Genomic DNA, 16,083 nt, shown 5'->3' on the forward strand with positions numbered 1-16,083 from the left:
TAGGGCTGGGGATGTGGCTCAGTGGTCAAGTGCCCCTGAGTTCAATCTCCAATACAAAAAAAAAATTACCCTAACATAAACTAGATTCAAATATGCACAAAATTCCTCGTAATGGCACAAAAGCTGAATATAAACTATATGTTGTTCAGGTAAATCTAAAGCTCCCAAGTAATTGGAACACAAGTTTTAAGTTTCAGTTCATCTTTCCCACATACTTATTTAAAAAAAAAAAAAAAAAAAAGTGTGTGTCGGGAAGGGGCTTTTCTCCACAACTGCTTAGACCAATTTTCTGACTGATCTTTTTCTTTCTTTTTTGGTAAATCTTAGTATGTTGTCCAGCCTGGTCTCAAACTCACGGGCTCACAAAATCCTCCTGCCTCAACCTTCAGAGTAGTTAGGACTATAGGTGCCATCCATCATTCCCAACATGCACCACACCTGGCTTTTGTTTTTCCCCCAGTACTGGGGATTGAACTCAGGGGCACTCTACCACAGAGCCACATCTCGAGCACTTAAAAAAAAAAAAAAAAATTGAGGGGGGGGGCGCCTGAGGTGTGGCTCAGTTGTAGAGCACTCACCTGGCATGTGCAAGGCCCTGGGTTCGATCCTCAGCACCACATAAAAATAAACAAATAAAATAAAAGGTATTATGTCCAACTACAACTAAAAAACAAAAATAAAAATTCTGAAGGTTTCTTAATTTAAGAAAATGAAAAAAAAATTCTGAGACAGGTCTTGATAATTTGCCCAGTCTACCCTTCCTTATACCTGCAATCCTTCTGTCTCAACCTCTTGAGTAGCTGTGTGTCACCATTCCTAATGTTGATGTATCTTTCTGTGGATCATTTTCATCCACCAAGTTGTTTTCAGCATTCTGGAAACAGGCCATTTGATGCTGAGATGATTTCTTGAATAATTCCTTCAATGACTGCTTTCCCTCTATTTTTCTCTATCTTCCATATCTCTTCATATGGAATTAGTCTAACTGAGCTATATCTACTTTAAAGATTTTTTTCATTCCTATTTTCCAGCTTTGGAGTTTTTAAAGGATATTTTAATTTTGTTTTTCAATGCTTTAATTGAAGTTAATTGTTATTTTTTTTTGCGGGGGGTGGGGGGGTTGGTTTTTTTGGTGGTGCTAGGGATTAGAGCCCAGGGCCTTATGCATGCAAGGCTAACACTCTACCAACTGTCCCAGCCCTGGTTATTTTATTTGTGGGCTGAGACATAGCTCAGTTGGTAGAGTGCTTGCCTTGCATGAATAAGGCCCTGGTTTCAATCCCCAGCACCAGGAAAAAAAAAAAAAAAAAAAAAAGAACAATTTTATTTGCTAACATCCTATTTTATAACCTTTTGTTCTTGTTTCATGTATATAATATTTCCAGATCTTTCTGAGAATATACATCATTGTTTTAAAGATTCGATTTTGGGACTGGAGTTGGAGCTCAGTGGTAAAGTACTTGCCTAACACAAGTGAGATACTGGGTTTGATCTTCAGCACCACATAAAAATAAATATATAAAATAAAGGTATTGGGTCCAACTAAAACATATTTCAAAAAATAAAATTATTTTTTGTTTTGTTCTATTCTCTGAACTGCTTCTATTTTCTCCCATTTCCTTCTTTCTTATTTATATGGACTTTGTTCTTCACGTTACAGATTTTCTTAACCACTTAGCACTAGTCTTTGACTGTACATAGTAAGTAGTAAGCACTAAAATTGACTCAAAGTTCTGTGTAAAGCAAAGCTTTTCAGTGAGTGAGCATTTGTATAGTGAGCTTTTATTTGGAATTCTCAGCTTTTTGTATCTGAAGTAGGTTGAATGGTAACCCCTCAAACATATCTATCCTAAACCCCATTAGCTGTGCATGTGATCTTATTTGGACAAAGATTCTTTGCATACCTAATTAAGGATCTTTAGATGAGGCCCTTCTAGATGGGCATCCCAATGGGCCCTAAATTCGATAACAAAGTATCTTCCATGTATCTGTGCATTCCTGGCAATTAACCCAGCAACCAGGGATTTGTGTATATTAGGACAGTGCTCTATCATTAAGCTATATCCCCTGTCCAACAGTGTCTTTTTCTTTTTCTTTTTTTCCCCCCAAGTACTGGGGAATGAACTCGGGGGCACTCAACCACTGAGCCATATCCCCAGCCCTATTTTGTATTTTATTTAGAAACAGCGTCTCAGAGTTGCTTAGCACCTCGCTGTTGCTGAGGCTGGCTTTGAACTTACAATCCTCCTGTCTCAGCCTTCCAAGCTGCTGGGATTACAGGTGTGCGCCACCACACCTGGACCTAACACTGTCCTTATAGAAGGTAAAGAGAGGAGAAAATTGTGAACTGGGAGGCAGGCGGATAATGCAATCAGAAGACAAAGCATACCTGCAGCCACCAGAATCTGGAACAGGCAAAGCAAAGAATGCCTTCACTTCCTCTAGAGAGATGACAGGCCTGTTGACACCTTTATTTCAGACTTCTTTCCTCAGAATTGTGAGAGAATTCTATTATTTTAAGCCACGCATTTTTGGGAGATTGTTAAACAGCTCTAGAAAACTAAAACAGTATCCATAGGTACTTCCTCTTGGGCTGGTCAGTGTTTCCAGAGGGATCCTCTAGTCTACAGAATTTAAGGGTGTTATTCACCAGACTGAGAGAATCTAAGGGACAAGTATGATCAGTGGGACAAGGAGGTCTTGCCATCTCCATCTTGTCTTTTGGTATTTAGTCTTTTTTTTTTTTTTTTTTTTTTTTTTTGGTGCTGGCAATAGAAACCAAGGCACTTCACATGATAGGCACCCAATGTACTGCTAAACTACAACCTCAGCCCCCAGAGTATTTTATAGCAATAAACAATTTGGCATCTCAGAGGCTTAAAAAAGAACAAAGGTTGTGGGGCTGGGGTTGTGGCTCAGTGGTAGAGCGCTCACCTCGCACATGCGAGACCCTGGGTTGGATCCTCAGCACCACATAAAAAAATAAACAAGGGAAATAAAGGTGTTGTGTCCAACTACAACTAAAAAATAAATATTTAAAAAAAAAAGAACAAAGGTTGTATCTTGTGCCTACCATGTCTGTCCCACTCTCATTTTTCACTGAATAAACATTTGTATCTTTCATTCTCAGTCTTTTTGGTACCATTTAAACATTGCATTATGAGGTCTGGTGATATAGTTCGATGACACAGCACTTTCCTTGCATGTATGAGGTCCCGAGTTCAATCCCTAGCACTAAAAAAATTTAAAAATATCTGGGTGCAGAAAAAATGTAATATACAGTGCCACAGTCTGGCTGGGCACAAAATAACCCAGCCGCCAGGAGGCACTTGTAGGTTCAAACAGGAACTCCTTTATTGCCCGAACTCCCTCGAACGCCACCCACGCGGCCCTTCCAGGAACACCACACACCAACCGGAACTCCCTCCCCCCACTTTACCAACCAAGGGCAAACTCTCCAGGAATCCCCAGGAGACCTCAACCAGAACTCCTCAAGAACTCAAAAGTAGCCGGAGGGCGCCTGAGGCAGCAGGAGCGGCCCTATTGCCAGACAGCAGGGGTCCATATACAACTGAATACACAGCCCCTTTCAATCCAGTATCATCCAGTCACAGCAATTATACTCAGCTCAACTTAATTATCATCGTCTTAATGGCTTGCTGGGTCACCCCTCAACCACTCCTTCTGGCAAAATGCCAGGGGCCATTCGGACTTGGCTGTGGCTGTCAACAATACAGGGAATTTTAAAAAATACCTACAATTCTTAGGGCTGGGATTGTGGCTTAGTGGTTAAGTACTTGCCTAGAATGTATGAAGCACTGGGTTCAATCCCCAGGACCACAATGAAAAAAAAAAAAACTAAACAAAATAAAGTTATTGGATCCATCTATAACTAAAAGTATTTTTTAAAAAAACACCCTATAATCCTACCATCCAGAGATAACCATTATTACATTTGATTTAGATATTCCTAGTCTTTTTCCTGTTCATAGATACACAGATATAACACATGCTTCTTTGATAGTAAAATCACTGCGATCTGCAAGTTTGTTTGTTTTTCCCTCTCCAGTGCCATAGATAAAAGCCCAGGGTGTGGTGCATGCTAGGCAAGCACATTACCACTGATCCACACCCACCTGCCAGGCAAGCTTTTTTTGCAGGGGGGAGGAGGGTTTACTGGGGATTAAACCCAGAAGTGCTTAACCACTGCACCACATCCCCAGTCCTTTTATTTTAAAATATTTTTTAGTTTCAGATGGACAAAATACCTTTATTTTATTTACTTACTTATTATTTAAAAAATATTTTTATTAGTTGTCCATGGACATTTATTTCATTTACTTATCTATATATGGTGTTGAGAATCGAACCCAGTGCCTCGAACAAGCTGGACAAGTGCTCTACCACCGAGCTACAATCCCAGCCCTATTTATTTTTATCTGGTACTGAGGATCAAACCCAATCCCTCACACACACAAGGTAAGCGCTCTACCACTGAGCTACAACTCCAGCCCCCCACTTTTATTTTAAGACAGGGTCCCATTAAGTTGCCTAGGGCCTCACTAAGTTGCTGAGACTGGCTTTGAACTTGTGATCCTCTTGTCTAGGATCATAGGCATGTGCCACCGTGCCCAGCATTTTTTTCTTTTTTCCTTAAGTTTTTTTTTTTTTTTTTTTTTTTTTAACTGAGCTATATTGGATCTACCAGTCAAGTGTATTTTAAAGATTTTTTTGTGTGTGTGCTGGGGATTCAACCAAGGGCCTTGTGCATGCAAGGCACTCTGCCAACTAAGCTATATCCCCAGCCCCCAAGCACTCATCTTAAGTATACAGATGATGGATTTTTTCATACATATACCTACAATATTATAATTTGCCTTTTTATACACAGCCATTTATTGTGAACATTTTTATATGATTAGATGATATTCAACAGCATATGAGGTTTTTTTTTCCCCATTATATTTGCATGGTTTTGTTTGTTGGTGCTGGAGATTGAACCCAGGCCTTATGCATGCTAGACAAGAGCTTTACCACTAAGCTACATCCTTTTTCAAAGAAATATTTTTGATATTGGAGAATGAACCCAGGAGCACTTCACCCTGAGCTAAATCACCTACCCTTTTTATTTTGCTTATTTTGAGACAGTCTCAACAAGTTGCTGAGGCTATCTTTGAGCCAGCAATCCTCCTGCCTCAGCCTCCCGAGTTGCTAGGATTATAGGTGTGCACTATTACACCCAGCTCATCCACAGGACCTTTTTAAAACTTTTTTTTTTTTTTTTTTTTTAATATTTATTTTTTAGTTCTCGGCGGACACAACATCTCTGTTTGTATGTGGTGCTGAGGATCGAACCCGGGCCGCACGCATGCCAGGCGAGCACGCTACCGCTTGAGCCACATCCCCAGCCCCCTTTTTAAAACTTTAAGCTAGGGTCTTGCTAAGTTGCCCAGGATGGCCTGGAACTTGTGATCCTCCTGCCCCTGCCTCAGCCTCTTCAGTAGCTGGGATTATAGGCACCACCACTGCTCCCAAATTAATGATTGAAAAAAATATATTCTTTAGTTGTAGATTGACACAATACCTTTATTTATTTATCTTTATGTGGTGTTGAGGATGGAACTCAGGGCCTCACACGTGCTACTACTTAACTACAACCCCAGCCCTAGAGAAGTGTTTTAAGGTAACAAGTCTCTCTGCTCCTGGGAATGAAGATGAAGTAGTTAAGTCTTGCTGCTTTTCAGTGAATGCTCTTGCTTTGCTAAATTTCTTGGAAGAATTGTCAAGTGGATACAGCAACTGAGTTTGCCCCATACTAAGCTGGTGGGCACTCAGTCTTTAGGATGTCACATTCAGCTCCATTCTCCCTCAAGGCCAGTGAGGCCAAGATTGAACAACTCCCTGTCAGCTGGCTTTGCTGTGTATCATCAGGGTAACTGGGAGGGAAAGCTGTAGCAATCTCATCCACTGCTTAGCCACACTTGTACACTGGGAAGCTTTTGTTTGGATGCAAGCTTTCCAAGGTAAGCAGATTCTCCCATTCCGTTTAACTTTTTTAGGTACTGAAGATTTAACCCAGGGGTGCTTTATCACTGTGCTACATCCTCAGCCCTTTTTGTATTTTATTTTGAGACAGGGTCTCCCTAGGTTGCTTGGCGCCTTGCTAAATTGCTGAGGCTGACCTTGAACTTGCAATCTTCCTGTCTCAGCTTCTGTAGCCAGTGGGATTAAAAGTGTGTGCCACCACACCTGGCTCTCCCATTTTATAGATCTGAAAGGTTAGGTACTTTGTTTAGGATCAAATAGAAGTATCTAAGACTGAAACCCAATCTTTTCTTGATGTCAGAATTCATTCATTTAAAAAAAATATTTATTTATTATTATTATTTTTAGTTTTCGGCGGACACAACATCTTTGTTTGTATGTGGTGCTGAGAATCGAACCCGGGCCGCATGCATGCCAGGTGAGCGCGCTATCGCTTGAGCCACATCCCCAGCCCCGAATTCATTCATTTTTAAAATTAAACATGTTTTGGTCCCAACTCCAAAAAAACCAAAGGCCAAATGTACTGATATGCGGATGCTAACACACAATAAGGGATGAGGGAGGGAAGAATAACAGTTCTGTGGATTAGATAAAGGGGAATGAAGAGAAGGGAGGGGGGATGGGAACAGGAAAGACAGTAGAATGAATTGGTTATAACTTTCCTATGTTCTTATATGAATACAGGACCAGTGTAACTTCACATTATATATAACCACAAGAATGGGAAGTTATACTTCCTGTATGTATAATATGTCAAAATGCACTATATTGTCATGTGTATCTAAATAAAAAAATAAAAAAACAAAACAAAAAAAGTTTTGGTCATGAATTTTTTTAAATATTTTTTTTATTTGTGGATGAACACAATACTTTCTGAACTTCAGCCCTAGCATTGGTCATGAATACTTCTGACATACAAAAAGTTACAGAGAAAAACCTGTCAAAATGAAATGCATTTTGCAATCCATACATAGTCCAAGAAATGCAACGCGAAGCCCCATGTACCCTACCCTGTCTTATTAATCATGGAGGAAGGTCCAATTCCTCCCACTTGGGATACTGCAAAGTGGCATCAGTATCCCTTCCACAGTGCAAGCCAGAAATCTATAGATATAGTGACAACACTTTCTTCCAATCACCAAGTTAATTACTTTTGGTACTCCTTTGTTTCCATCATTCCTGTTATGGTTTTCATTTTCACAAGTACCAACTCTTATCTGGATTATATTGATGACCTCCTAACCCGGTTCCCTGCATTTGCTTATCTCATTCCATCCAATCCCACACTGCAACCACTATCCTTCTTAAAACACTTCAGGGGCTGGGGATGTGGCTCAAGCGGTAGCACGCTCGCCTGGCATGAGTGCGGCCCGGGTTCGATCCTCAGCACCACATACAGACAAAGATATTGTGTCCGCCAAATACTAAAAAAAAAAAAAAATAATAATAATAATAATAATAATAAAACACTTCAATAGCTCCTCTTTGCTCTTAGGATACAGAAAAAACTGCTTGTATGGTATGCAAGGTTTCCCTACTCAATATTCTAGTTCCCTCAGTCCTTTGTTATCTTGTGTTTTGGGGATATTGGTCTTGCTGTTCCTTGTAACCCCCAATTCCTTCCGACCACAGAGCCTCTGTACATGCGATTCCTTCGTTCTTTTTTTTTTTTTTTAATTTTTTTAGTTGCTGATGGAACTTTATTTCATTTATTTATTTATATGTGGTGCTGATAATTGAACGCAGTGCCTCACACATGCTAGGCAAGTGCTCTCTACCACTGAGCCACAACCCTAGCCCAATTCCTCCCTTCTTTGGGTATGCTTGCCTTGAGTCCCAACTGGTTATTCCTTGGCCTTGTCATTTTCACTTCACATTTGAGAGGTTAAATGATTAAAATCTATCTTCCCTAACAGGATAAAGACCCAAAAGTACTAACTTAGCATAAAATTTGCTAAACAGATAACAGCCAATGCATATATAATATTTTTAGGGCAGTGTTCCTATGCAACATGTACTAACTCACTTAGGACCTCCCAAAAGCTTTGAGGAAAGTACAATCATTACCCCCATTTTACATTAAAAGTTACACAGCCTAAGAGTCTGTAAAGCTAGGAAATGAACACAGGAAGCCAGTTTCTGGAGTCTGAGCACAACACTCATGCTATTGGTGCCTCAGCAACACCTGCTGAATGCAGTAGCATGGGAGTACTTTTGACTAACAGCACCATTAGTAACCTTAGACTAAAACATTTTGTTTTAGTGCTGGGAATGGAATCCAGGGGCATGCTAGGCAAATGCTCTACCACAGAGCTACAACCCCAAGCCCAGGGTCTAATGATTGACCAGAACTTTACTGCTAAACTTTTATTTTCCCAGGATTTTATTTCAGTTACTTTAAAAATCCATTTGAGTGGGGCATGGTGGTGCACACCTGCAATCCCAGTGGCTCAAGAGCCTGAGGCAGGAGGACTGTAAATTCAAACCCAGCCTCAAGAAAGCGAGGCATTAAGCAACTCAGTGAAACCCTGTCTCCAAATAAAATAAAAAATAGGGCTGGTGATGTGGCTTAATGGGTGAGTGCCCCTGAGTTCAATCTTGATACTCCAATAAATAAATAATCCATTTTGAGGCCGGGGATGTAGCACTTGCCTAGCATGCACAATATCTGGGTTCAATCTGCAGCACTGCTAAAATTAATGAATAAACTAGCAAATGAATGAATTTGCCCTCACCTACCAATGTCATGACTGGTTTTGAGGTAGAGTAAGTGGTCTGGCAAACTGCTGGAGGGCAGGAAAATTTTGACTAAGAAGCAAAGGTGTATGTAGTTCATCTGTAGTGTAGGTAATCCAGGGAAGGACAATTCAAACTTTTCATGGATGACACCCAAATCTTCACCAATTTATTGCAAAGTTACACACACAGGGCTTCTCCCACCATTAGTAGACAGTGCTCAAGGCTGGGGTGAGGGAACGGTGAAGCCACAGGAAATAACTTGTCACAATATGGTGTGAGGAATGACCTCCCTATGCTTCTAACCTCAGAACTGCAAAGAAATTGCTAGCAGAGAAAGATCACTTCTTCTTTCAAAGATAAATGGCCAAGCTTTCCTAATTTTTTTTCAAGTCAGCAAAGACTTGAAAGTTTTCCCAGTGTGGCAATGTAGAGCAATAATTTCAAAGCTCAAGCTATATAGTGAAGAGCTCTATAAATCAGCTACATCCAATTCACCTTGAATCAACAAAGTGAAATGTAACTTTTCTTCTTTTTTGCTGTGCTGGGGATGGAATCCAGCGCCTTGTGCATGTTAGGCAGGTGCTCTACTACTAAGCTACATCCCCAGCCTTTTTTGAGACAAAGTTTACATTTCCAGGTTGGCCTAAAACTTGTAATCTTTCTGCCTCTGCCCCAGTCGCTGGTATTAAATGCAAACTCCCGATCAATTCTGGAAATGCTTAACTTGGAGCCCACCTACGAATGTCAGGAGAAGTCAAGAAACAGCTCTCTCTTTTTTTTAAACAGGAATTTTGCTAAGAAAATATCTTCATGAGTTCCTAAGACTAAAAAAGACCAAGGACCACGATCCTTTATGACTGTAAACACACTCATTCTGGATCAAGGTTATGCCTTCGTAGGGGCACCTCTGAAGGGCAGAAACATTTCTATTCTGTCAAGTACCTGGTAACTACGGACGGAAATCTAAGCCCATCCCTAAGTGAGACTATAAAAAGTACAGGTCTCAAAACCTACAAACAGGCCTAAGGGGCCTCCTTGGAGGGAAAGCGTCGTGAAAGACCAAAGAGTAGTTAGGAACGCTAGAGTCCAGTCCAGACCAAGTTACTATTACTAACCCACGGTGCGACCTTATACAAGTTCCATACCCTCTCTGGACTTCAATTTCCACGTCTGCGCTTCGGAAGTTGAACCACATGGTCTTCAAAATCCTTTCCAGCCAAGAGTCTAATAACAAGCAGATCTAGCTATTAAAGCAGCTTCATGTGGACGCAGTACAGAACTTTAACGGCGCCCCCCCCCCCCCCCCCCCCCCGCTCAGGCCGGCGAAACGCTTGCTCAACACGCCCCTCGGAGTGACTGCACTTTCCGGACCGCAGTCCGAGCGGTCCGCGATCAGCTCCACCCCTTCCTGGAGGCGTCCCATCGTGCTCCGCGCTCCTAAAACGGCGGGGCGCCTCCCGCCTTTCCGCGCCCGGACCCCGAACTCCTCTCCCCAGTTCTCCCGGGCACCCAGTCCTATCAACGTCTAGTATCCCAGCCAATCACAAGGACTCCGAGACTCGCCTTCAGCCCACCCTTCTGCCCGCGCTCAGCCTGTCTGAGCTTAAGGCCTTGACCAAGTCAATCCAATCAGTAGCGGGCTCTCACCTGCCCCACCCCGACTTCCCTCCCCTCGGCCAATCCGCGTGCCCCATCCCGCTGCCCGCCCAGCCAACCCGGACCCTAAAACCTGCGGACGAATGGGCGCAGGGCGGCCCTTCAACGAAGAAAGCCTGGCCAATTGGGGATTCCGCGTGGCCACAGTGGCAGCCAATCGACGTGGAGCGCGGTGCCGCCGCGGAGAGGTTCAGCCCAATATCCCTCCGCCTTCCTCCCTCCCTCCCTCTCTCTCTCCCTCCCCGAGAGCCGCCGCTCACTTACTGCCTCCCTTCCTTCTTTCTCCCTCCGCCACCCGAGCACCAGCCGCGCTCTGAGCTGCCCCCGGGGTCCCTCCCCCGCCGCTAGAGGAGCAGCTGCCGCCGCCGCCAGCAGCACATTAGGAGGGCGGAAGGAAGAAAAGAGGGGAGGAAGGAGAGCTAGAGCGCCTGCCCAGAGGGAGCCGGTGAATGGGCTTGTGGTGACCCCCGCCCCCCACCCCACCCTCCCTTCCCACCCGACCCCCAACCCCCATCCCCAGTTGGAGACGCCGCCCGAGAGCCCGGACCGTCGTCTTAGGAGGAGTCGCCGCCGCCACCACCGCTATGGAGCTGATCACCATCCTCGAGAAGACCGTATCTCCGGGTAGGACGCGGGGGCTGGGGGTCGGGCTGAGGTGATTGGGGTGGGGGAGGGGAGCACGGCCCCTCTGACCCTGCTCCGGTTCCCACTTTCCTCCCACCAGATCGGCTGGAGCTGGAAGCGGCGCAGAAGTTCCTGGAGCGTGCGGCTGTAGAAAACCTGGTGCGTCCCGTCCCGCCGCGCCCCATCCCGCCGCGTCCCCATCCCTGAGAGCGGGCCTTCCCGCCCTCCCGGAGGCCCAGGCCTCGGGAACCCACCCCGCCCCATCCCGTCCCCCTCCCCCCCCCGCGCCCGGTCCAACCTAACCCTGCCATCGGGAAGCCGGTGGGTGTGTCCCGCCCTGGTCCCCGGGGCTGGCCAATGGCGTACCGCGCCGGGGTGACTGCTGCCCAATCGCCGAGCGGACTGAGGGCGGCGGTGCAGCGGGAGGGAGAAAGAGGGAGGGAAGGGAAGTTAGGTTGCACGGCGCTGCGTGTTCAGCAAGGGTGGGGGTGGGGGAGCCGGGCCTAGGGGCCATGTGGAAGCTCCGGGACCGCCTGCTTGCCGGGTGCTGGCCGAGGCCGGCTTCTCCTTTCTGTCCCTTGGCCCCTGTGGCTCTCTCTACCTACTTCCCAGAGTTCTACCCTTTCCCATCTCTCTGGGTCTGTGCTTATGGCCAGGCCTGGCACCCGACTGCCTCTCAGCCCATTCTCAGTAAAATTTTTCCCTTTGCTGCCTGGTTATTACTCTTCTGAGATATACATACACATACATAGACAAATATATATTTGAAGTTAGGTGGGTTGATATTTGATCACTAGGGATCTGCATCCAGACAACGGACAGGCTCATCCTTGAGATCAGGCCTATTTCCTGATGAAATCCCAGAGGAAAGTTCCTGCCTCTCGTGTTTTCAAATTTAAGGGGCACCAAGGAAAAAGGAAATAATTTCGCTAAGGCCTGGACCTTTGTTTAAAAAAGTGGGGTGGATTGGTTAAAATAGCCTGCTGCCAGAAATGTTTCTCTTTGGTGTCCCTCCCTTGTTGGGGGGGATGGGGAGCACAGGGAAGGGTGGATGATACTTCAAGTCTTTTTAATAGGTAATAAGTCTGAAGAACACTGTAACCAAATGTGTTCTTTTGCAATATCCTGGCACAATAATGTCAACGACAACAAGGTGACAGGGCTTATTTCATACAAACTGCCTTTGAATGATTATTTTCCATACTTATGTGTGCTAGCTTTTACTAACCTTTTTATTCTTTGTCTAGAATAAATTTTCCTGCTCCTATAGGCTTATAAACTCCATTAAGAGTATATTCCTGTTTCTGCTTTTACTAATTTGCAAAAAGCCTTTTATTCTTTAAATTCTTTAATGGTACATAGTTAATAAAATTGGGGGGAATTACTTTCTCTCCTGTGCTTTTAGAATTTGTTAGCAGTAAGAAATTGTATCTGCTTTTGGCTTCTATTGACTTTCCTCTTTGGATAGGGCTTTTTTGGTGTGAAAATTTTTAAACAAGGGGTGGCTTTGGGGACCTGTGTGTCACAAAAGATTGAGTATGCTTTTCAGGGATCTATTATATTTAGTAGACAAGTCTAAAGTATGTAGGAGCCTTAGTACATTAACTGTTGACTATCTCATATATAAGATCATTTTTGTTGCAACAACTTGCCTTGCCATTTCTATCTTTTCAGTTATTCCCTAATTCTAAATATTCATTAGCATTTTGCCTTATAACTCGGCTTTTTTCATTGTTCCTCAGAGCTAGGCTCCTAAGTCTTGTGTTGGAGACTAGAAATTCTTATCTACAAGAATTTCCGTCTTATCAAAGATTACTTGCTTCCATGAGATCAAAAGCTACCCTCAGTATCATTTTTGGGGGGCTAAGGTCTTTTAAATTTAGAAAAAGAATTTTACTTTTGTACCCTGTCATAGTCCTTCAACAAAAACTTATTGAGTATTGAGTACTAATGTGAAAATTTGGAAAGATGATCTTAATGGGGAATCTTAATAAGTGTGAGGCTGCAGAAGATGGGAACTTCATCACATACTCAATGACATTTATAGTTTGTTTTTGATGTATGGTCTTGCGGTGTTACCCAGGTTAGTTTTAAAATTCTGGACTCAAAGGAGCCTGCTTCTGAGTGCTAGAACTATAGGAATATGCTACCATGCCCAGCTTTAGATTACAAATTTGGCATTTTCTAAGATAATTGAACATGATGTCCTGGAAAATTGACTGGTCTTATCCCCATTCCCAATCCCCCACGGTTTGATGCTCTATAAACTATCCAGAGTTGTTTGAAAATTTTGCATTTTTTCTTAACAGCCCACTTTTCTTGTGGAACTGTCCAGAGTGCTGGCAAATCCAGGAAATAGTCAGGTTGCCAGAGTTGCAGCTGGTCTACAAATCAAGAACTCTTTGACATCAAAAGATCCAGATATCAAGGCACAGTATCAGCAGAGGTGGCTTGCTATTGATGCTAATGCACGACGGGAAGTCAAGAACTATGTAAGTAAATTGCACCTCATTTTGGTCATACTGTCTAGGGAATAAGAAACATCTTTGTTCTTTTGCCATTTGCTTGGGACGGAGCTTGACAGTGTGACATTTGTGGGTTCTAAACTCTACCTGAAGGTGAAAGTTGTATTTGGTTTTAATGTCTTTCAATTCAGTTTGTCTGATGGATTGGAAATCAGTATCAAATGACTGAGGTAGCATGCAATGGTTTGGAGAGTTTTAATTGGATCTTTTGAATTGGAGTAGTATATGAATGGATGCTATATCAGAATCACTTACATAATTTGCATGTATATCTCCATCTCTGGGGATGTAGCTCAATGGTAGAGCACAGACCACATGGCTATCATGGCAGACCACATGGCTATCATGGCGTTGGGTTTGATCCTCAACAGCACACCCCAAAAAGGGGTGTGGGTGTGTGAATTTATAAGCTCTTCAGATATTTTGGTTTGGAAGGCCTAGAATAAAAGTTTTTGTTTTTTTTTCCAACTGTCATCCTATGTGATTCTTTCATAGTCAACCAGCATCTAGCTCTTGTTGAACTTCTGCTGTAGCTAGTTCTCATTCTTTGCTGGTTTAAGCTTGGCATTGTGTGGAATCAGAAGAATTAAATGATTTCTTGGGCCTTTCAAGCCCAAAGAGTTTGCAGAATGAGTATGACATTAATGATGGATGCTTTTATCTACTTACCAAATTGTGAAAAACTTTAATACTTTACTTTTTTCAAGAGTGAGATGGTGAATTTTGAGGAAAATGGAGTATCCTTTGTTGCTTTGCATCATAATGTTCTTTTGACTTTCTTGTTGAATTAGAAATTCATAATTCTATCTAAAGTATGGGATGTAGAATATAAAGATAGGTTTGGGGTAGGTAGGTTGGTTGGTTGTCTTAATGAAGTTCTTTAGTGGCCTGTGTTATGTGGATAAGGCCCAAAGGAGATTAAGTTAAACATTTGTGCAGTCATTTTGAGGAGAAACCAGTGGGCAGGTCATGGTTATACACCATATTTACTATATCTTAGTTCTACATGATAAGTAGCTTTAGGCAAATTAGTGTCCCTTAAGGCAACTACTTCTCTTTGTAATATGCTTCTTTTTGCAGTCTTGCAGTTAGGAAAGCTGTTTACTTTTAATCTTTTTTTGGAATATGTAAAGCTGTTTCAATTCACACTGGGTCTGCTTGTGTAACAACACTCCCTTCAGCCAGTTGACATAAGGGAAGCATACTCCATCAAAAAAAATTTTTTTCCTCTTTGTGTTGGTGTTTCCCTATATTGCCCAGGCTGCCCTGAAACTCCTGCCTCAGCCTCCTGAGTAGCTAGGACTACAGGCTTGTGCCACCACGCATGGCTCATCACTGAAAATTTTGATGCTCATTGTGCCTTTGGATTTCTCATTTCTTCAAGTGTGTGTGTACACACACACACATATTGGAACTGTAATTGAATTTATTGGCACATTGCTCTTGACACTTCTTTTTTGGTACTAAGGATTGAACCTAGGGGCTCAACCATTGAGCAACATTTCTGGTTCTTTATTTACTTTTTTATTGAATAATAATTATTGTTGTTGTTTGTTGAATTTATTGCTCAATAAATTGCAGAGGTTGTCCTTGAGCTTAGGATCCTCCTGCTTCAGCCTCCTGAGTCATTGGAATTGTAGCCACCGGATCCAGCAATGCTAAAATTTTTTAAAAATTGGGTAATAATCAATATTGGCATGGTTGAACTCTGATGCCTGAGAAGAAATTAGCATGAGCTGGGTGTGGTGGTATACACCTATAATTCCAGCTACTTGGAAGACTGAGACCCAGCTAGATTGCTTGAGATCACAAGTTCAAGGCCAACCTGGGCAACATAGTGAGATTCTATGTGTTTGTGCCCCCCACAAAAAAAGAAGCCATTAACTTGGCCTTTTTCATAGTATATCTAATGATTACTCTTAATGTTGGTGGTCTTTTTAAAGTGGGGAGAAATAGGGTTTCTGTGTTGTCTAGGCTGGTCTCATTTGCTATAGCATCACTCCTAGTTTAAAGGGGAAAAAAGGTTTTTGTACTCAGAAATTGGACATCTCCAGCCTCTAAGTTACTTCAAGTAGTATTAACTAAGGGTCTTCTAAAAGCAATTTTAAAGAAGAGATAAAAGGTCTGGCATTATGGCTTAGTGGTAGAACGCTTGCCTTGCACACATGAGGCACTGGGTTCAATCTTCAGCACCACATAAAAATAAATAAAGATATCATGTTCATCTACCACTAAAAAATATTTTTTAAAAAAGAAGAAGAGATAAGGTGAATGGGATTCAATGTGCTCCATATATGTACAGAGGTGTGAATGGGATTCAGCATAGTATAAAGAGATACCCTGACATGGGGAGGCAAGGAGAGAGAAAGATTGCTTAGTGAGTACGAAATTATTGCTAGATCAGAGAAATAGTTCTGGGGTGCTGTTACACAGTAAATTTTCTATAGATAATGGTATATTTCAAAAAAGTTACAAGAAAGGATTTTGAATGTTT

General features: G+C 42.7%; 1 protein-coding gene across 1 annotated transcript in view; it reads left to right on the forward strand.

Annotated features, from left to right (window-relative positions):
- The first annotated feature begins 10,638 nt into the window (after positions 1 to 10,638).
- Positions 10,639 to 16,083, forward strand: part of Kpnb1 (karyopherin subunit beta 1) — a 31,403-nt gene continuing 25,958 nt past the window's right edge. The window contains exons 1-3 of the mRNA XM_076869640.2: positions 10,639 to 11,064; positions 11,165 to 11,223; positions 13,374 to 13,556. Of these exons, the coding sequence (XP_076725755.1) occupies positions 11,025 to 11,064; positions 11,165 to 11,223; positions 13,374 to 13,556 (282 nt within the window). The 5' untranslated portion in view covers positions 10,639 to 11,024. The remainder of the gene's footprint in view (positions 11,065 to 11,164; positions 11,224 to 13,373; positions 13,557 to 16,083) is intronic.

This window comes from Callospermophilus lateralis, chromosome 11 (genome assembly GCF_048772815.1).
Source record: "Callospermophilus lateralis isolate mCalLat2 chromosome 11, mCalLat2.hap1, whole genome shotgun sequence".
Taxonomy (NCBI): Eukaryota; Metazoa; Chordata; class Mammalia; order Rodentia; family Sciuridae; genus Callospermophilus; species Callospermophilus lateralis.